At 49.8% G+C, this 21,800-nt stretch overlaps 2 protein-coding genes across 10 annotated transcripts; one reads left to right on the forward strand and one right to left on the reverse strand.

Moving 5' to 3' along the window:
- Window positions 1–119: 119 nt before the first annotated feature.
- On the forward strand, window positions 120–7,863 carry LOC104563881 (E3 ubiquitin-protein ligase RNF113A). 3 transcript variants are annotated; one of them, XR_009820810.1, is made up of 11 exons: window positions 120–225; window positions 393–469; window positions 558–662; window positions 2,469–2,576; window positions 2,805–2,914; window positions 3,051–3,157; window positions 3,654–3,743; window positions 4,208–4,301; window positions 4,844–4,950; window positions 5,305–6,636; window positions 7,236–7,863. XR_009820810.1 is itself a non-coding variant. In XM_010210466.2 (10 exons), exons 1-10 carry the CDS (start codon window positions 126–128, stop codon window positions 5,400–5,402), a joined length of 996 nt encoding a protein of 331 aa, XP_010208768.2. In that variant the 5' UTR covers window positions 120–125; the 3' UTR covers window positions 5,403–7,863. The 3 variants fall into 3 exon arrangements, 1 of the variants encoding a protein (XP_010208768.2); XR_009820811.1 differs by having other exon boundaries at window positions 7,398–7,863; XM_010210466.2 differs by having other exon boundaries at window positions 5,305–7,863.
- Window positions 6,202–20,529, reverse strand: LOC133628728 (STE20-related kinase adapter protein alpha). 7 transcript variants are annotated; one of them, XM_062017488.1, is made up of 12 exons: window positions 20,301–20,529; window positions 19,231–19,288; window positions 17,688–17,716; window positions 14,036–14,138; window positions 12,345–12,466; window positions 12,103–12,211; window positions 11,900–12,023; window positions 10,871–11,042; window positions 10,132–10,236; window positions 9,428–9,669; window positions 8,655–8,697; window positions 6,202–7,546 (listed from the first exon to the last, which is right to left on the reverse strand). In XM_062017488.1, exons 1-12 carry the CDS (start codon window positions 20,334–20,336, stop codon window positions 7,394–7,396), a joined length of 1,296 nt encoding a protein of 431 aa, XP_061873472.1. In that variant the 5' UTR covers window positions 20,337–20,529; the 3' UTR covers window positions 6,202–7,393. The 7 variants fall into 7 exon arrangements, with proteins under 7 accessions (XP_061873472.1, XP_061873473.1, XP_061873467.1 ...); XM_062017489.1 differs by having other exon boundaries at window positions 20,325–20,528; XM_062017483.1 differs by lacking the exon at window positions 17,688–17,716 and having other exon boundaries at window positions 20,325–20,526.
- Between the last annotated feature and the right edge of the window lie 1,271 nt (window positions 20,530–21,800).

Genomic DNA, 21,800 nt, shown 5'->3' on the forward strand with positions numbered 1-21,800 from the left:
GCAGAGGGGGCTTCGGCAGCGCCGGATCGCCTCACCCGAGTCCCGCCTCCATTCCCCCGCCCCGCCGAGTCCTCCCGCCCGCCAGAGGGCGCCGCGCGGCGGCTGCTCCGCCTCACGGCGGCAAGATGGCGGAGGAAGGGCCCGTCTGCGGCTTCGTGTTCAAGAAGCGGGGCCCGGCGGCGGGAAGGGGCCGGCGCAAGCGGCCCAGCAGCGACCAGGAGCGGGGTGAGGGCTGCGGGCTGCTGGCGGTGGGGAGGTGGGAGACGAGCCCCGCGGAGGCTGAGCCGGAGCGCTGCGCTCCCCGGTGAAGGGCTTTTCCTCGGCCGTGCCGCCGAGGTTCCCCCTCAGGTTCCCCGTCAGGTTCCCCCTCACTCTGGGCTTTTACCTCTCAGAGAGCAGCGGTGAGGAGAGCAGCACGGTGGTGAGGAAGGAACGGCGAAGGGATACTCCTAACCCTATGATTCAGAAGGTAGGGGAAGCCCCTGCGGCATCTGCAGGGGCTGGGTGTGATGTGTGAGCTTTCCATCGCTGACGGCTGGTGTTTTGCTGCCCCTCAGACCAGGAGATGCACGAAGGAGAAGGCCACGTATGCGCTGAGCAGCAGTGAGGATGAGGATCCAGCAAAGGACATCGGAGTCACTTACAAATCGACAAGGTCGGCGGTAAGGATGGGGCAGGGATGTGCTTCTGGGCTGTGGGCTCACGTTGGATTGGCTTGAGAGAGGGAATTTGCCTCTGTGGGATCAGCTGTTCCCTCTATTTTTTTAATCTATAGATGCATCTTCTTGGCTCTTTCTTAATAGACAAAGCACTCTGTCACAGAGTGATAGAATCACAGGATGGTGGGGGGTGGAAGGGATCTCCAGAGCTCATCCCCTGCTAAAGCAGGTTCCCCTTGATCAGGAGGCACAGGAATGTGTCCAGGTGGGTTTGGAAACCTCCTGAGAAGGAGCCTCCACACCCTCCCTGGGCAGCCTGGGCCAGGGCTCCCTCAGTTCACCACCAAACAAGTTTCTCCTCCTATTCCAGTGGAATCTTTTGTGTTCCAGCTTTTATGTTACCCCTTGCCGTAGCGCTGGATACTACAACAGAAAAGTGTCTCCCCATCCTCCTGACACCCACCTTGTGTTAGGTTTATTCTCCTGCTACCTCCTCTATCCTCAGGAGACATCTAAGCTTGGCCTTTCCCTCTTAGAGGTGAGAATTAAAATGCCAAGAGGCCACTGGAGTTGCCCAAAGTCACCCAAAACCATTCAGGAGAGGGAGCACTTGAATCAGGTGAATTCAAGGTGGATTAGAAGGTGTTCCCATCTTTGTCCTTGGGACTAGAGGTGGAATAAGACCACCAGACAGACAGAGATGATTGTTTTCTTGGGATTGATGTTGTGTTCTGGGTGTCCTGTGACCATCTGGAGTGGAGAGACATTAGTTGTGAAGGTTTGAGCACTCCAGCTGCTCTTCTCACTAGATTTGTCTCTTGATGCAGTGAGGTTTTGCCCATTAGTAAGAGCCTGGGCAAGATTAGAAGCAGATAGCAACACATCTTCCTCTTCAGACCTATTCCTTTATTCTTTGTGCTCACATTAGAGATGAAGGGGAGTATAAGTTGCTGTAATTATTCCCTCCTTTGATTGGGCAGCATGTTAACCCTCAGTGCTGCAAGGGAACAGGGGAGAGGACACCTTTGAAGCTTTTGGCACCCAAGATGAGTTTGGTTCTCTTCTCCTCTGTAACAAAGCGATAGGACAAGAGGAAATGGGCTCAAGTTGCACCAGGGGAGGTTGAGATTGAAGCTGAGGAAGAACTTTTTCCCTGAGGGGGTTGTCAGACACTGTCCCAGGGAGTCCCCAGCACTGGAAGGATGCCAAAGATACACAGATGAGGTGCCGAGGGCCGTAGGTTAGTGTTAGGGCTTGGACTCTATGAGTTTAAAGCTCTTTTCCAATCCCAAGTGCCTCTGGTTTTAAGGGAAGCTGGCTGCAGTGAGTCTTTGGTTTGTGTGCAGCTGTTCCTGGAGCTCTGCTAAAGCCTGGGAATAGGTGTCTCTGTCTGTCCAGGTCATTACAAGAGGAATTTAAAGCAGATGAGTGGATTAAAAGTGAACGTGGGGCACCCACAGATGGGTTCAAAGGTGGGACACAACATCCTGGGCGTGGGTGGGACTGGCTGGTGGGGAAAGGTTTGAACCCAGGAGAGCTGAGTTCAGCTTCCAGTGAAGCTGGAAGTAAGGATCAAGTGTTTCTGACTCTGCAGCCTCAAAGGTGGGAGAGGTGGGGAATGAACACTGACCTGGCCAAGCACTAGCCCAGGAGGGGAGGATTCTCCCTGGCACGTGCAAAGCCAGGTAGAAGCTTGAGCAGGCCATGTGTAGTGCTTAGTCTGTGCCCAACCCCTTCAGAAAGCCAGGGCAGCTCTTGTCTAGGCTTTCTCTTTGCTCTTGTCACAAGTTTTTGTTGTGTTTTTTCCAGAAACCCGTTGGCCCAGAAGACATGGGAGCCACAGCAGTGTATGAGCTGGACACAGAGAAGGAGAAGGATGCCCAGGCCATCTTTGAACGTAGCCAGAAAATCCAGGAGGTGAGTTTAGCCTTGCTCTGTAAGCCCTGATGCTCTGCAGCAGGAATATCTGCACCTCAAGAAGAGTTTGAATCTCTCCCTCCCCGGAAATTTGAGAAGCCAAGAGTTTAACCCCTTGCAAAGAAAGGGATTTTTTCTGGCTTTCTTAAGGAAGGACTGGGAATGGAGACTGGTGAAAGCTGTGTCATGAAGCATTCCTGACCTTTCATCTTCTTTCTTTTTGCTTAGGAGCTGAGAGGAAAGGAAGATGATAAAATTTACCGTGGTATTAACAACTACCAGAAGTATGTGAAGCCCAAGGACACGTCCATGGGAAATGCCTCTTCAGGGATGGTCAGGTAGGTTGGGAATGAACCTCAGAGGAGCTCAGGCATCATCCTCAAAGCCCTTGAGCTTTGTAGTTTGTGACAGTTTCTGGTTGGTTCTGTCCAGGGCCCTCCCCCAGCTCACCTGAGCCTTCTCCCACCCTTTCAGGAAAGGCCCCATCCGTGCTCCAGAGCATTTGAGGGCCACGGTCCGATGGGACTATCAGCCTGACATCTGCAAGGACTACAAAGAGACTGGGTTCTGTGGCTTTGGAGGTGAGTGAATCTCAAAAAGAACTGAAAGGGGATCCAATCCAGCTTGTGATCCTGTGCCTGACAGGCCACCTGTGTGCAGAGCTGCTGTGTGTGATGCTGTTGGCAAAGCTGTTTCATGGGAAGCTTCTCATCCTTTGTGTCAGCCCACTGAGGAACGGGATTCCCTGCTCCTGTGTGACATGAGTGTGATCACACAATCCCACAGTGGTGGGGCTTGGAAAAGGGACCACCAGAGGTACTTAGAAGTGTTGATGAGGACCTCTCTCAGCCTTCTGTTCTCCAGCCTCAGGTCCTACAGCAAAGGTCCTCATAAGTAAAGCTCTTCCAACCCCCTGATCCTCACGGCCCGTCACCCCAAGACGGGTCCTGTGCCATCTCCGGGAGCTTTGGGGAAGCAATCTGGTTTCCTCTTCTGCTGGGCAAAAGCTCAGGTCTTCTGTTAACCCTTCCCCCTCCACAGCCTGCCTCTTAATTCTTCTTCCTCTGTGCTTCTCAGACAGCTGCAAATTCCTCCATGACCGCTCTGACTATAAACACGGCTGGCAGATCGAACGGGAGCTGGACGAGGGTCGCTACGGAGTCAATGGTACAGCAGCACCCCCTGCTTCCCCCTTCCCTAGCTGAGGGTCCTGATTTTGGTGGGGGTGGGGGGGGAAATACCAGCTCAATAAGTGCAGGGGCCATGGCTTGAATTGATGTTAGACACAACAGACTCTGCATTGCAGAGCTGGGGATAACCTTAGCAGCTGGTTTTGGAAGCAAAGGGAAAGAGAGGGCTGGAGGGTTGTGTCTCTTTATAGCAGTGAGTGGGTGAGGGAGGAAAGGATTTGCTCTTGTGAGATGAGCAACAGGCACACTGGATTCTTGGACCTAATTATGTCTCAGTCCCACATGTGTTACTGACATCAGCAACACCCAGATGCCAGAGCTCTGTTGTTTCCAGCAGAGATTTAATCCTCTCTCCACGTTCAGTATTTGAAGCCCTGTGCAGGAGCTGGGCTGGCTGCCTCTGCTTTGGGTTCTAGGGTTGTGTAACTTTCTCTTCTACAGAAGATGAAAACTACGAGGTGAGCAGTGATGAGGAAGATATGCCTTTCAAATGCTTCATCTGCAGAAGTTCCTTCAAGAACCCCGTGGTCACCAAGTAAGTGGGTTGGGCAAGAGGAAGCCAAGTGTCTGCTGGTGGGGTGGGTTTTCTGGTGAGTGGGGAAGTCTGTGCTAACCAAGGACTCTCTCAGCTGCAGCTGGAGCATCTCCTTGGAAGGCATCTCAAGCTTTCATTGTCCAAACACCATTGCTGTTACCTCATTCCATCATCTTTCCCCTTAAGCTTGTTCTTTATGCCTTTGGTTCCTCCTGGGCACTGAACGGCAACTCTGCCCTGGCAGGAGCAGAGCAACAGGAGCGTGGGGAAGGCAGAGCTTGGCAAGTGGGGAGGAGCAGAGTGGGGGCAGCAGGGATGTCCCACACTGCTGGCTACCTTCCCTGTGTGACCTGATGTCTGGAAGAGCTCAGGAGTGGCTGTGCCACTGTTCCACAGCAGCGAGTGATGCCGAAACACCCTTCCTAGGGTCAATCTTGCAGAGGAAAGCTCTGCATGCACCTCTCTTCTGCATCCCCCGAGGACATAGCTATTTCTAACTCCTAGGCACAGGGATGGGCAGTGGCATGTGTTTATCTCCTCAGGTGCAGGCACTACTTCTGTGAGAGCTGTGCCCTCCAGCACTATCGCAAATCCCAGCGCTGCTATGTCTGTGATAAACAAACCAACGGCGTCTTCAACCCCGCCAAAGGTAACGGGCAGCGGCGGGGGAGGGAGGGAAGGAAGGAGGAGCCTTTCCCAGGGGCGGGTCTGGCACCAGCTCCGAGCTATCCTGGGCTTGGGCCAGGCTCTGAGCTCCCCCTAGTGCCAGCACGACCCGGCTCCCGGCCTGGAGGGGAGTTCCAAAGGCCATGGGAGGGAGTGGGCAGAGCTTGGCTGAGGCTGTAGTTGCAACCCTGATGGATCTAGAGCTGGGAGAAGTGATGTGGGAGCTCCTTTTGAGTCTTGGCAAATGAGTATTGGCAGCTGCCCTGGTGTGTTTACAGGACCAGATTAGTGTAGGACAGCTTAGTCTCTCATCCTGCCTCTTACCTGTTTTTTTCAGAGCTCATGGCAAAACTGGAGAAACGCAAAGCAGAGGAAGGAGAAGAAGAAGAAGAGGAGCAGCAGCAGCATTCAGACACCAGAGAGGCTGCCCAATAGCAGAACAGCTTGGTTTTTGTATCTAGATGAATAAAGCTTTAATGGAGGAGTTAAAAAACCACCCTCCCAGCAGCTGTTTGTATCCAACCACCAGCTCCTGCCTGTGCTGGACTCTGCTGTGTGAAGGCAGCAGCCAGAGCAGATGAGGTCAGATTCCGGCAGCACCATCCCTGCTGTTTGGTTACTTAATCACTTTTCTGACCACGGTGCTGCTGTTTCACTAACTTCACACTGTCCCTGCTGCTCTGAGCATCAAGCCAGCTCAGAGGTCATGCCTGTGATCTCTGAGCACAGAGGGAGCTGAAAGGAGGGAAGAGGATGAGAAAGAGCTTGTACTGAGTTCATCCTTCACCCTAAAAATGCCAACTCAGGGGGAAAGCAGCCTGGGAGTGCTGCAGTTCTTGGGGAGCTCAGTGTGTTCCCTCCAGTCTTTGTCTGCTTTTTGCTTCTTGTTGTTCACAAGAGGCTTAGAACTGCAGTGGGCAACACCTCCTGAATCACGCCACACCTCCTGAATCACCCCTCTAGGGTGAGGAAATCCAACAGCAGCAATCTCTCACTAACTCAGCCCTCAGCATTCACATTGGGAGTTGGACTCTCGCTTTTTTTTTCCCCTTCTCTAAGTACCAACAATTCAGTCCCTGTTCAGAATGAAAGATTTTCACAAGCTGCAGCCTTCAAGCCAGAAAATGAAGTGCCTTAAGGAAGTAAATGAGTTCAAAGCCTGCACCACCAGCCTGTGGCATCATTTGGGACCTTCTGCAGCATCTTCCAGCACCAGCAGACTTTAAAAAAAAGACAACTTCAGAAAGAGTTTATTTGTTTTGGCAAAAAAAAAAATCCCCAAACCCAACCCTGGAATAACAAACTGGGGCTTCAAGTACAGTTTACAAACACAAGGACCTGCTGGCAGCACCACTGTTGCCATCACTCACACCCCCAGGATTGGATTCTCAGTGCTTCACTAAAAGAGCAGAAAGACATCAAGCACCCCAGTCCTTGGAAAGGGTTAAACTAAAAGGCCTAAATCCACCTCCAAAAGCCAGACAACCATGGAAGAGCTGCTGCAGCAGCAGGATGGTCACAGCCACCACTCAAGAGGAAGAAGCTTTTAGCTGGGTCGTGGGGGAAAGCTGAACAGCAAAGGGGAGATAATTCTGTACAGGATGGTCAAGGGAGTTGTGAGCGAGGGGACTTCACATCAAAGTCAGCTTGGTTTATCCTCAGGGCCAGGGTAAGTCACTGTGAACAAGCTGGTGAGTGTCAGGGGCTGTGAAACCAGCCCAGTTCATGGGAGAAGGGGGGGAGGGAAAAAGGGCTGCAGTGCCCTGTCTGACTCAGGAGTCTTCAAAAGCTCTCTCTAGCACTGGAAGAGAAGCAGCCCAGTGGTAAAGAGCAATGCCCAATGCAGCAAGTGTGCCTGGAAGGGAATGGGCTTTCATCTCCCCTTTTCCATCACAAAGCACTGACAAGAACATCATCTTCCCTTTTTTTCCCATCCTCAGAACTTGCCCTGTGCCAACACTGTAACAGTAACTGGAGTAGCTTGAAGAGAATGCCCAAAATTAAGTGCTGCCTCTCCCTCCCCTTCACTCTAAGGCACCCTTAAAAGAGAAAGAACCAAAGAGGGGAGGATGATGCAACATTCAACTGTGAGAGGAGGAAGCCAGTGATTTGTTTTTTAGAACAACATAAATAAGAGCTAAAACAGACTCAAACCCATCTCAGTGATGTACCTGTGCTCAGCTGCATGAAGTAGGTGCTCCTGGGATATGCCACAGTCCTTTGGGGTTGTTCCTTTCCCAGTTCAGGTCTGTCCTTTTTTGTTTTCAGGCTATTGAAGTAAACAGGCAGTTGCAAAGTTCCTTCCCAAGGACCTGTAAACTCTTCTACGTGTAACATTCGTCATCTTTGATGAACAGGACCAATAAATTACAATGTCCACAACCAGGTAATAAGTCTCTGGTGGGGTTGTTTTTTTCATCCCCTCTCTAGAATTCCCAGTCATCCACATCTAGCTGCTCCAGGTTTGACACCAGCCCAAAAATGCCACTGGGATCCTGAGGCCGTGTCCCTTCGAAGTTGGTGATGGGAGTGACGGGGCGCAGCAGCTCGGGCAGCGCTTCAGACGCACGGCGCTTGATCTGCAGCCAGAGGAGGGAAAAGGGGCTGCTGAAATGCTCCCCCCAAGGGCTGCCCCTCAAAGCCAGCACCACCCTGGGTGGGTACAAGCTGAAAGGAAGACGGCAGCTTTCTCTTTTCCCCCCAACCCTGCACTGAGGGATTGCATCGAATCACAGAATGATGGTTGGAAAAGATCATCATTGAGTCACAGGGGTTGGAAGGGATCTCTAGAGCTTAGCCAGCCCAACCCCCTGCTAAAACAGGTTTCCCTGGGCAGCCTGGGCCAGGGCTCCCTCACCCTCACAGTAAAGCAGTTTTTCCTTGTGTTTAAGTGGAACTGTTTGTGTTGCAGCTTATGTCTATGCCCCCTTGTCCTGTCACTGGACACTACAAAGTGTTTCTCATCCCCTTGACATCCACCTTTCAAATACTTTTAATGAGCTCCTCCCTCAGTCTCCTCCAGCCTGACCAGCCCCAGGGCCCACAGCCTTTCCTCAGCAGGAACATGCTCCAGTACCTGAGCATCTTGCTGGCCCTGTGCTGGCCTCTCTGCAGCACTTCCCTGTCCCTCTGCAGCTGGGGAGCCCACAACTGGACACAGGACTCCAGATGAGGCCTCAGCAGATGTAGCAGAGCAGAGGGGGAGGAGAACCTCCCTGGCCCTGCTGCCCACACTCTGCTGGATGCCCCCAGGCTGCCATTGGCCAGCCCCTGCCCTCACACTGCCAGGCCCATCACTAACTCTTGGCTGTCAGCACCTCAGCTGTGTGCCTTAATAGACCAGCACCTTGTCATAGAATAGCTGGGGTTGGAAAGGGCCTCCAGAGCTCATCCAGCCCAAGCCCCCGCTAAAGCAGGTTCCCTTCCATCAGGGGGTACACAAAGATGTCCAAGTGGGTTTGGAAACCTCCAGAGAAGGAGCCTCCACACCCTCCCTGGGCAGCCTGGGCCATCCACCTCCCAGGAGAACATCACCAAGCTGCACTAGGAGTGTAGCAAACTAACTTCATCCTTTGAGATGACACAAAATACAACTTGACATTCCCACCCTCAGGTTCAGTGATGCACCAAGACACCAACTACAGAGGAACCAGTGCTTTTGCCTTGCAGATGAAATGAGTTCCTTACCTGCTTGAAAAAGGGGTGATTCAGCAGAGTGCCTGCGCTCGGCCTGGAGAAGGGAATAAAGCAAGCACATGACCCCTCATTAGTGTGTAAAGTCAGGTGGGGGGTGATGGAAGAAATTAAAACCCAGGGTTCATCCTTCTTCCCCTCTCTCAGAAATCTCCATGTTGTAATCAGTACTGCTGTCTCATTATGTTCAGGTTTCAACCTTCTGCATAAGTCACCAACTTACAGACCCCAGTACTTGGTCAAAGGGACAGTTTCTGAACGGTGTGGCTCGCTACAGAAGTTCACTGTGGCTTAAAGACAACCTTGTGCTTACTCCAGAGAACACAGCTCTCCATCACTTCATAGAATCACAGAATGGTGAGGGTTGGAAGGGAGCTTTAGAGATCATCCAGCCCAACCTCCCTGCTAAAGCAGGTCCCACCTAGATCAGGTCACACAGGAACGTGTCCATCCGTCATTCTCAACAGCAGACACTGGCAGGGATGGAAACTGGGTAAACCAGTCTCCTAGAGAGCAGAAAATCAAGTTGTTTATTTTCCTGATGTGTAACACCACTCTTAACTCCTCAAAGAAGAAGTAATTATTCATCCTTGCTTCCAGAAAGTCCTCAAAGCCTTAACACTGCTCATTTTCCATCCTTGGATTGTTCCTCTCAACATATGGAGCATATCCTCACTGCTCTATGCTTTTGGAAAGAAAACTAAGGGTTTAATTAGCCCTTAGAATAGTGTGAAGCTCTGTGAGGAGCAGCTTTGCCTGGGCCTTACCTGAAATCAGGGTTCCTCTGCAGACATTGCTCTACAAAGTTGTGGAAGTAGGTGGAGAAGGTCCGAAGGTAGGGGTGCAGGCTTGGCTCCCCGTTGGCTGCTCTCACATTGCCAGTGGCCATGCTCTCAGCCATCCCATAATTAGCACTCGAACGGGAGGTTTTCATGCTCAGCTCATCAGCAGGGATGGTGGTGGTGTCCAGAAGACAGGGAACAGTCCCATTCAGCTTCTCCAGGAGCATCTGGAAGAGAAAGGATGGAACATCACACACAGCAAGGTCAGATAGCTGAGACGCCCCATTCAGGGAGGTATGGCAGCCTTTTGGCTCCACATCCCAGTGCAGCAAAGCAGTTCCATGTGCCAGGATGAAGGATGAGAAAGGAAAAGCTTTCAGAGAATCATTTTGAAAAGACCTTGAAGCTCCTGGAGTCCCTGGATTCCATGGCCCTCAGCACCTCAGCTATGTGTCTTTAGTCTCTCCAGGGACTGGGATTCCCTCACCTCCCTGGGCAGCCTGTTTCAATGCTTAACAACCCCCTCAGGGAAAAACTTCTTCCTCAGTTCCAATCTAAACCTCCCCTGAGGCAACTGAGAACATTTCCTCTTGTCCTGTAATTCATTAGTGGAGAAATCAACCTCCACCTCACTCCAACCCCTTTCCAGGTAGCTGTAGAGAGGGATCATACCTCCTTTCACACCTTACCTGAGTAGAAGCCATGTCTTTAAATGGTACATGTCCATTTGCCAGCTCACAGGCTGTTATCCCCACGCTGTAGATGTCAGATTTTGCATCATAACCTTGCAGATTCTAGATGAAAGAGCAAAATCAGCCTTGAGATTACATGGGCAATACCCGGGGCGGGGGTCTATGTGCACAACAGCAAAGCCAAATGATCAGAGCAGAAATAGCACCAGTTGAATATAAGCTGGTTTGTTGTGGTGCTGGGGCTTCTGTTTGTTAAAACACAGCTGAGGGTAAGGTTTATTTGACTGGAATCAGCCAGCTGGTAGGGATGGATCCACCTTTGGGGAACTGGGATCTAAAGGAACAATTTCCTAATGGCAGAACCTGCAGAGGTGCCTACAAGAAAACTATTTAATCCAATAGATCAGATTCTAGCCACTTGCCCTGTGCCCACCCCAAATGTGTTTCCTTTAGCCTCTCCCCTTATGTGCACTTTTTTTTCTGGAGGGAAAGTAAAGACAATGCTGTAACATGGGCTTCTCAACAATTGCTCCTTTTGATAGGAGCAATTTGATACAGCTTCCCCTTGCCAGGGGTCACTGGTTTTAAGGTAAAACAGATAGGAAAAAAAAAGACAAGAGCTCATCAGGAGGAAACACAACCCTTGTTGTGGCCACCCCCACCCCGTGACTATGCCTTAAGAACTCAGGAAAGGATAGAGATCTCACTAAAAACTGGCAGTGTTCTTCAAACACACCTGCTGCAAGACTTCAGGACTGAGCCAAGGCAGGACTTTGATGCTGTATTTGGGAAAGTCATGAACAACTTTGAGCCGCTGCCCGTGGTTGATCATGCTGAGGTTGCTTCGCAGGCCGGAGAGGTACACTTTGCCATCCACAGAGATCAGGATGTGGCTGGCCTTAACACTCCTGAAAGCAAGGAAAAAAACACAAGTCAGGTTCTCTGGTTTCAAAGGAAGTAAGTCCCTCCCAGATCACTCAGGAGGATTCAGTGGTAACAGGTACTAAAAAGGAGTTATGGGTAAGCTGAATTTCTTTTACAGCACGTGGAATAAAACAAGATGTAGTAACTAGGTATCAGAGGAGAGGGAAAACATGCTAAGAAGTGGAGGCAGGGACTTAGAAAGAAGTTGCAGTACTAAACAGAAACAAATGAGACTCCCAAGAATCATGGAATGGGAGGGGTTGGAAGGGACCTTTAGAGCTCATCCAGTCCAGCTCCCCTGCAGATGCAGCTCCCACCTAGATCAGGTCACACAGGAACCTGTCCAGGAGGGTTTGGAAACCTCCAAAGAAGGAGCCTCCACACCCTCCCTGGGCAGCCTGGGCCAGAACCATCCTGAATGCTGTGCAAAACCACTTCTACAAGCACGGACAGGACTCTGCTCTCCTATTTTGCAGGGTTCCAATGAATCTTTCTGGAGCAGGAACTAAAGTTATGGACCCAGGACCTTAAAGAGCAAAAGGGCAAATCCTCCCCTGGCCCTGTTAGTCTCAGTTTGGAGAGTATCTGAACACTGCAAGTGAGCCTTGTGGGCTGCAACTGTGATTTTTAGCTACACAGTGGTCTCTGGGATAAGCTTGTTGCACAGCGACACTTTCATCAAATGATATCACAATTAACATCCCACGTATCGCACTGACTTGATCTAAACAGCGAAGTAATATAAAGCTTGCTCATGTGCTCCACATCTCCCCCAACTACCCACTCTGCTCTGATGCTGAGCAGGATTTCTGCAACACAAGGAACAAGGATGACTGGTTACCTATGTACATAGCCCATATGGTGGATGTAGTCCAGTGCTTTGAGTACACCTTGGAGGATATATGCAATGGCCAGTTCACTCATTCCATCCATGAAATGGGTACAGATTAAATCTTTTGCAGAACCTGAAAAGAAACAAACCACCTGTTAAATTGAATTTCACAGAATATGATGGTCAGACAAAGGTATTCCCTCTGCACCTACCGTAGGCCATGAAAGATGTCACCACCCACAGCTCGTTGTCAGCTATGAAAGTTGCTTTGTATGGCACGATGTTAGGGTGGTTGAAGAGTTTGGAAACGTGGAGTTCCCCCTAAAAGTAAAGAAAAGGTTCCTTTCACTCAATTTAGTAAAGGTAGAAACAGGAATATAGTAATGAGAAAGCACTGCTCTTGCTGTCTGTCCTCTCCTCAAGTTGCATTACGGAACAAAGGGATTTCTGTTACCTGCAAGAACGTGACCATTTCATTGGTGCAAGCCTCCAGGTTCACTCTTCTGACTGTGACATACTCTCCTGTGGGTTTATACCTGGCCAGGTTCACCACCATTAAATCTTCAAAGCCTCTGCCTGAAAGAAAAAGGCATTAGAGCTTCAGCAATACTTGTGGAAACACACACTTCTGGACAACTCCTCCATTCCTCGACCTTTAAATAATCTTCACACTCATTGACTGAAACTATTTTTGGCCCCCACGAAAAAGAGTCACTGTTCCATCAAACACTGCCTTCCTGGACATCCAGAGAAACCCTCCCAGCCAGGAACATGAACTTCCACGTTCAGAACTGAGATAGAAATTATTAGGTTTGCAGTCCCATCAAGAACAGGGAGAGGGTTTCAGGCTGCTTCTGCTGACTTTGTACTTCACGCTCAGTATCATTAAGCCACCACAGGCATCTTTCAGTTGGAAGCCTTTGGGATGGACATCTCATGTGTTGTTTATTAAAGCAATCTTAAGAGGATCACAGAATCTGAAGGTCTGGAAGGGACCTCAAAAGATCATCCAGTCCCCACCCTCCTGCCAGAGCAGCACCACCTGGAGCAGGGCACACAGGGACTCATCCAGCTGGGGTTGGGATGGCTCCAGACAAGGAGCCTCCACAGCCCATCTGGGCAGCACCTGCCAGTGCTCCCTCACCTCAACAGGGAACAAATTCTGCCTTGTGTTGCTTTGGAACCTCTTCTGTTGTAGCTTGTCCCCATTGCCCCTTGTCCTGTCATTGGCCATCCCTGAGCACAGCCTGGCTCCAGCCTCCTCACACCCACCCTTGATGCATTTGGAACATGAATGAGCTCACCCCTCAGGCTCCTCTTCTCCCAGCTGCAGAGCCCCAGCTCCCTCAGCCTTTCAGCACAAGGCAGATGCTCCACTCCCTTCAGCATCTCTGTGGCCCTGCACTCAACTCTCTCCAGCAGCTCCCTGTCCTTCTGCAACTGAGGGGCCCAGCACTGGCCACAATCTTCCAGCTGCAGGCTCAGGAGGGCAGAGCAGAGGGGGAGCAGAACCTCTCTGCACCTCCTGCCCACAGCCCTTCTCATCCAGCCCAGGCTGCCATTGGCCTTCTTGGCCACGAGGCCACGTTGCTGGCTCCTGCTCATGCTGCTGCCCACCAGCACCCCCAGCTCCCTTTCCCCTGCCCTGCTCTCTAACACTTCATTCCCCAGCCTGTGCTGCTACATGGGCTTGTTCTTTCCCAGATGCCAGACTCTGCACTTGCCCTTGCTGAATGTCATTGGATGTCTCTCTGCCCAAGCCTGCAGCCTGTGCAGGGCTGGCTGAATGGCAGCACAGCCTCTGGGGTGGCAGCCACTGCCCCCAGTTCAGTATCATCAGCAAACTTGCTGCCAGTGCCTCTGCTCCCTCAGCAAAGTCATTAATGAATAGATTGACCAGCACCAGTCCCAGCACCAACCCCTGAGGGACTCCACTGGATACAGGCCTCCAACTAGTCCCTGCCCCATTGATCCCAACTCTCTGCCTTCTTAACCCACCTCTGTCAGTTTGGGATTGACATCTCAGTGCTCTTTATTAAAGCAATCCAAAAGCAGCAATCAATCAAGAAGACGCCAATTAATTAGCACAAGTTCTTTCCTCCTCAAAGCAGGCTTCTGATCCTCCAACCCATAAGCAGTTATTACCTATGATAGTGAGCAGCTCATAACAGCTGCTATCTGGTAGGAAGTTGCTCATGGTGTCCCTTTTAGGGGAAGAAGCTATCGACTCGGAGCTCGCTTCATTTGTCTGGAGGGGGGGAAAACAAAACCATCAAGTCAGATCAAAAGAAACAATCACATGCTGGAAAAAAACCCATCATCTGCTCCTTCCTATGATCATATACCTCATATGACAGTGAGTGAATATAGAAGAGAGAGTTTAATTGCTGTTACAATGGTTACTGATCAATTGAAACCCAGGAGATGCCTCATTTCAGAAGATCCAGACATCTGTGTTTCAAGCCCTGTAACAGGTAGGTTCTTAATTACTGCAAGCTCCAATTTCTTTAGGAATATTTGGATGAGGCCAATCACCATTCCCCAGGATAGTTTAAGTACTACCTTTCTCCCCTGAATTACAAAGCTTCTTACTCCACCATCCTCTTGCCTGAGCAAAAGGCCATCTAAGGAAAGCTTCTAATGTCAAAAAGCAGCAATCAAGCAAGGAATTTGCACAAGTTCTTTTCTTTACAAAGCAGACTTGTGATCCTCCAGCCCACAAGGCACTATTTTTAGACAGTGAGCAACTCCTAACACTTTCTGTCACTGTGGCAGCCAATATTCCTGGCTGGTGCTAAAGCTTCTGGCTTTCAGCTGCTTGTCTGTGGTAAGGCCACTTAGCTGAATGGTAGAAGTGATGAACCAACTTAGCTCAAAGATATGAAGATTAGACACACATGAAAAGCTTCAAATGAAAGCAAAAACTTAACTGCAAAGCGTTAGGTGCTTTCAGGAAGGGGGAAAGAACCCCAAAGAGACCCCACAGCACACAGCATTCCTAAGCCTGTCAGCTTTTCTTCAGTGCATCTGACAGAAAGCCACCTGCTTTATTTACACATCAATCTTTCCAAGCAGGATTTTGCTTAAACTTCAACATATTGCAAGTTCTATTTTGCCTTCCAACTCCCCTCAAATTTTCAAAGGCAAAGGGAGAGCATCCTAATGGGAGAACAAGTTTCTTTGGTGTCTAAGATGAGATTGAGTTCTCTCAAATTTCCAGCACATTAACTCCTCCTGACATTTGGAGCTCACTCCAGCTCATTTTTTGTTTCCACCTCATTCTTCACCAACAGCAAATGCCCTTTATCAGACCTTTTCTCATGGTACATGAAGCAGAAAAGGCTTCTGCGTTCTCCTAGAGTGACAGCACATCCTGTTCCTTCTATCACTGAGAGATGGAAACAACACAGTGACAGCTGAAAACGGTGCAACTTGCCCTTCTCCACTCAGCCCAGAGCAAACAAAAGTGCAATAAGCAGAGATATGAATTTGCCATAAATCACCTCTGTGTCCCTAAGTACACTTTGGGAGTGAGCTCAGCAGTCAGACTTGCTTTTTCAGACTTCACCTTTTCAGCTGACCTGGAACAGCACACATTTTACCCTTGTCTGCCTACCTTTAAAATAGATATTTTGTTCAGTTAAGGGAAAAAGGCAAAACCTGAGATTTGGGAAGAGTGCTATGGAATTTAATCTCTAACAATTCTAGCCAAGCAACTCAGTCCCATTTCAGGACAGCTAAACCCCTGAGACCAGTCCCCAAAATCCCTCTTTTTCAAGTGCTGTCTCTTGGCTGAGAACAGGCAGCAACTTTCCATTCTCACTTTCCAACTTCTGTTAAGGGCAACTTGTCAATTCTGACTTCAGTTGTATCATTCATGACTTCTTCCAGCAATTTCACACAGGTCTGTCAACAGCAAGATGACACAGAGGCAGATGGAAAACCTCTGAAGCAGAAAGGCACCACCAAGGAAATGGAAAGCAAGGAGGTTCAGAGAAGCAGCGTTATGGAGCAATGACAGCTGGTGAAACACTGAACAAAGTGTTAAGTGCTTTGCTTTAATAAAAGCCCACTCCAGACACAGCAGAAGCCAACAAAACAGATGCAAAAAACCACCTCAAAACAATTAAGAGATTTCATCTTGTTAATGGTGTAAGGCTGTTTCAACACTCATGGGCCTGTTAATTCCCTTTTCCAAAGGCTTCCAGTGCATCAGAGGGTCCTTCACTCGCCTCTCCTCATGTTAGCAGTGAGCAATACCGAGAGTTAATGCAAGAGGAGCTCTACCAGGAATCTATCAGCATCACACAAGAGGCTTTGTTCTCTTTTTGTTTGTTTCAACTTAAACTGAAATGTCATTTATGAAATACTGTGGGAACAAAAGAAAAAAGCTCCTGGGTGGTTTCACCCAGGATAACTTTTGGTGTATGGTTGAAAGCAAAAGCAGCTGCAAAATGAAGTCACATCTGACTAGCTTTATGGTATGACATTTATTAAGAGCTAAGCTTGTTGATCTGATTGGAATTTGAGAGAGATTTAAGGAAATGAATCTTTGAAAGGCATCTACTGCTATAAATGTCATCAGTGGGATGATGCTAGCAAGGACTAGAATCCTCTATTTGAGTTAGGAAGAGGGGAATATTGGTTTTGTTCTGCTGCCTTTCTCTCCACCTCCTCATTCCAAATTTTTCTCCCATCCCTCTCTCCAAATGATTCTCTTTTTTTTCCTATAGCTTTGCTGGAAAAAAGTAAGCTTCTCTTTTGGTGTAAAAGAAACAAAAGTCAGCAACACCACAGCAAAAGTGTCCAAACTCCAAGGGAACATTTTAACAAAACCAAACCTGGTCTCAATTTGCTTCCAAGTCCAGTATTTGTGTGTTAAAAAAGAAGTGTGAATTTACCTGACTTGATCCAAAACATATCACATACTTCTTTGCTTCTCAGCTTTGTTTGTGCCAGTAAATTCCAGACACTGGCACAAAAAAAATCAATGCTAAGCAGATAGAACTGAGACAGTTCTAATCAAATCAACCCCCTTGATTTGCATTTGTAATTAGCTTAAACAAGAGCAACACCCACACACAGAAACGTTCCAACAAGGTGTGGGGAGGTGAGAAAGCTTTTAGACATACACATTTTGAGTTCTCCTATGAGCATTTTGCTCATTAGGTAGCAGCCAGTGTGAAATCAGGGCCTGCAGAAAAACAAGCACCAAGGTAAAGCTCTCAGCTGCCACATTTTGGCTGTTGAATAGATATTCCACATCTGCTCACAACTGTAGTTGTGAAAGGGCTCTCTAAGCATGCAGAGAATTTGTTCTAGAGAGAAATAAACAAAAGGTAAAGACACCACAATCTGAAAATGGGAGGATGTTTGGGTTTGATGTTGGAGCCTCTGTTGTGGCTGCTCTAGAATGGAAGAGGAAGGAAATCAGAATTGAGGTGTTCTGAAGGGACTGGAGGCCTAGTTTTCTCAAGTCCCACAGATAAACCTCTTCCTTTAGGAGAGAGTCATAAGAGATCAGCATCACTGAAAAATCAGGCCCTTGGGAGGCTTGAGGGGAATGACAACACAAATATAAGAGAGGAAGTTTAAAGCTTTGACTTGTCACCTTTCGTTTAAAAACAACCACACACCAAAATCTCCGCTCCAGGGTGAAACCTGTTTCCACCATTTGTAGAGCTAGATACTGAGATGAAATATACAACTAAGGTTAAAAGAAAAGAACTCAAAACTTCCACAAGGAATAATCTCCATGCAATGAACCACAGCACCACAGCCTGCAAAAGTCACTTACTTTTCTCCGAGCGTCACCCGGAGGCTGCTCTGGAGTAAAGAAATTAATTGTTCACCAGATGTGTGCACATTAAAGAGACAGTTGGAACAACTGAGTAAAATAAGCCTGTGCTGATACTTTGTTGATACCAACTTCATACAACAATTGCTTTCAGACATGTCTAATTTACACATAAGGTTGCAGCATTAAAAAGAATCCAACTGGAGTATGAGGGGATTCAATAGCCAACAGAAATGGCATTTATGCTTTTAATTACAGCTGTAAACACATTCAAAAATGGCACCTCTACTTTGTTTAAATACAAAAGAAACCACATAAAGTTTATTTAGGGAAAAATCACAGAATCCCACAATGGCTGGGGTTGGAAGGGTCCTCCAGAGCTCATCCAGCCCAATCCCCTGCTAAAGCAGGTTCCCCTCGCTCAGGGGGCACAGGAACATGTCCAGGTGGGTTTGGAAACCTCCTGAGAAGGAGCCTCCACACCCTCCCTGGGCAGCCTGGGCCAGGGCTCCCTCACCTCAGCACTGAAAGATCTTTTCCTTATGTTTAAATGGAACTGTTTGTGTTCCAGCTTCATCCCATCACCCCTTGTCCTGTCACTGGCCACCACAAAAAAAGTGTTGCCCCATCCTCCTGACATCAGCCCTTTAGGTACTTTCAAGTGTTACTAAGGTCTCCCCTCAGTCTCCTCTTCTCCAGCCTGAGCAGCCCCAGGGCCCACAGCCTTTCCTCAGCAGGAACATGCTCCAGTGCCCTGAGCATCTTGCTGGCCCTGTGCTGGCCTCTCTGCAGCACTTCCCTGTCCCTCTGCAGCTGGGGAGCCCACAACTGGCCTCAGGACTACAGGTGAGGCCTCAGCACATGTGGCAGAGCAGAGCAAAGGGGAGCAGAAGCTCCCTGGCCCTGCTGCCCACACTCTGCTGGATGCCCCCAGGCTGCCATTGGCTTCTTGCCCACAAGGCCACGTTGCTGGCTCATGTTTAATTTGCTGCCCACTAGAACTCTCAGGTCCTTTTCCATGGAGTTGCCCTCCAGCAGGTTAGCCCTTAGCCTTCTCCCACTCCACCTGGAAGCTCAAGATCTAGATCTCCTTCCTATGCTCTGATTGCTTTCCATGCACTAGTCAGGAATTCTGTATCCAAGAGGTCAATTTTGGTCATTCTGCACAAAGCAGAAGAGAAATGGCTCCTGCAGGTGTTTTAAACCCCATTTTAACTTGGAAACAGGTAATTCATCTCCCCAGTCCCAAATCTTATCTTTTGCATAGGAAAAAAAAAAAGCAGTGGTTATGCAAAGAAATACAGAATGCAGGGTCTGAAAATAGTCCTGCCATCAACATGAAACTGATTTCTAAAGAAACTTGTTGGATCTTAGACAATTGCATCTTAACTTTATAAAGTGAGCCAGCTTGAATAACCAGATCTGGTGGTACAAGCAGATTTATTCATCTCTTTTACTGTAAAGATTCATATTAACCTGCAAAATAAGAGGCCTCACAGCTGAAATATATCTAATAGGATCAACTAGTAAGAGGAAAACTTACCTCCAAACAGTTCAAAGTCTCTTAAGCCCTCAACAATGAACTTTTCAGACACCCACCGCTGAAAGAAAGAAAAATCCCCTCAATAATCAGTTATTTCACATAGACACAAGTTTTTTTTCCCCCTCTCCCACAAAAAACCCAAAAAACATACGAGAATGAGAATACTTCAAGACATTCCACAGTGTCTAACACTGATTAGCTGCAAGGTCAATGGCTTCTTCTGCCATTACCATGGCAGGCACACAGGCTGAGATCATTCCAACATGAATCTATATACATGCACATACAGCAACAACACTAAGCATGCTACAGCTCCTTTCTACAGGCAAATAAAAGTAGTTTGCTTGTGTGTAATAGGTGTAAAAAAGCTTTCAACTGGTTTACAACCAGGTGGTGACTCGGAGAACTCTGGCTACACATCGATGGACTGAATGTCATTTGGAACACAGAAGTTTTAAAGCTGTTGTTCTCTTCCAGAATTCATGCTTCTAAGTCACAGCAGGTTGTGTTAGGTCGTGCAGGATTTGTCTACTTGGTAAAAGGAGTGAAAAAGGAATAAGCTTATGTTGTTTAGTGCAAGGGAAGGCAGTCCTGGAAAGCACCAGAGAGTCTCAAATAGAACAAAAGCATTTTAAGGCATTAAAAGTGGTTTTCCTCACATGAAACCTGCTCGCTCAAAAGACACAGAATTCAAGACAGATGTTGTGTTTTGCTTTCCAAGCTTAGTTTAGGGGAACCCCCCACACACAATAGCAGAAACCGTGAGTGTTGTGAGGCAGAAGGGCAGGACGGGATCAGCGTTACCGTGCTTTTTGTTACTTGGGGCAACGCGTGGCCACGCAAAGCTCTGGCACCACACACCGCGGAGACACGGCTGTGTGCAAGCGAAGGAGGATTTCAGCGCGAGGTTTGTTGGTTTTAAGCAGCCCCTCGCCCGCACAGCGTGTCCTCAGCCCGGTTTTAACGAGGCTCGGAGGTGCTTTGCAGGAGGCCGGCCCCGCCGCGGCTCCTCCCGCGCACACGCGCAAGGCAGGCGGCTAACGAAGGGAAGTCCGGTGTTCAACACTCACCCTAATCCGCTCGGGTTTACTTACAAGGAAAGACATGGAATCCGCGTTTAGCGTTTTACCACACGCAGCTCGGGAAGGGACGAGACAACCTGCGGGTACACCACTGGGTCACCCCCTCACAGCCCCGGCGCCGGGCGGCGCTCAGCAGCCCTCACCCCACCCGCTCGCCACAGGCCAAACGGGCCTCAGCCGCTCTCCCCAGGCCACGCGTGCCTCAGCCGCTCTCCCCAGGCCACGGCGGCCTCAGCCGCTCCCCCGGGCAGCCTCGGCGGCCTGCCGGCCCCGCTCCTCCCCGGCCCGGGCCCCGCCGGCCCCTCACCCGCCTCAGCCCGCGGCCGCCGCTTACCGGCAGGAGACGCCGCGCGCGTGACGTCAGCGCGCCGTCACGTGACGAGGAGCGCGCAGCTCGCGGCGCCTCGCGCGACGTCACCGAGGCGGGAAGGAGCCGGCGCCATCTTGGGCTGCCTCAGGGGGCGAGGCTTCGCCTCCCCGTCCCCGCACCCCCGCGCCCTCGGGGCCCACACGGCTCTGTCCTTAACAGCAAGGGGTAAATCCTTCATCTGTGCCCACCTCGGCGGAAAAACTCACTAAAAGAAAGACACAGGTGCTGGAGCATGTCGAGACCTGGGCAAGGGGCTGGAGCACAAGGGTGAGGGGGAGCAGCTGAGGGAATGGAGGTGTTCAGCCTGAAAAAGAGGAGTCTGAGGGGAGACAGGTACACTCTGCAAGTCTCTGACAGGAGGCTGCAGTGAGCTGGGGGTCAGCCTCTTCTGCCTAGTAATGAGCGACAAGAGAAAAGGGGCTCAAGTTGCCCCAGGGGAGGTTGAGGTTGGAGCTGAGGCAGAACTGTTCCCCTGAGAGGGGTGTCAGCCCCTGTGCCAGGCTGCCCAGGGAGCTGGGGCAGTGCCCAGCCCTGGAGGGATCCCAAAGCCGTGGGGCTGAGGTGCTGAGGGTCAGGGGTTAGTGGTGGGCTGGGCACGGTGAGATCCTGGAACTGCAGGGGCTTAAACACCAGGGGGAATGGGATGAAGTTGGAACACAAAAAGTTCCACTTATATTTAAGAAAAAACTGTTTTATTGTGAGGGAGCCCTGGCCCAGGCTGCCCAGAGGCGTTGTGGAGTCTCTTTACTTGGAGGTCTTCAAGACCCCCCTGGACACGTTCCTGTGCTCCCTGATCTAGGTGGGAGCTGCTTCTGCAGGGGGGTTGGACTGGATGAGCTCTAAAGCTCCCTTCCAACCCCCACCATTCTGTGACTCTGTGATCTTTTCCAACCAAAATGATTCTCTGATACCTTCCTCCATCTCCAGGCCCTCCTTCAGCACCCACCACCCTCCCAGGGAGCAGCTCTGGAAAGAATCACTTCTGTCCCCATCACTGCAGAGAACACCAGCTCCCACATGTTTAGAGATCAACGCTGAAACCTATCCAGGACAAACGAGGCTTCGAGATTCTGCTGCTGAAAGGAACACAGAGTCCAGCCAAGCACAGCAGGCAGATG

Source organism: Colius striatus, chromosome Z (genome assembly GCF_028858725.1).
Source record: "Colius striatus isolate bColStr4 chromosome Z, bColStr4.1.hap1, whole genome shotgun sequence".
Classification (NCBI taxonomy): domain Eukaryota; kingdom Metazoa; phylum Chordata; class Aves; order Coliiformes; family Coliidae; genus Colius; species Colius striatus.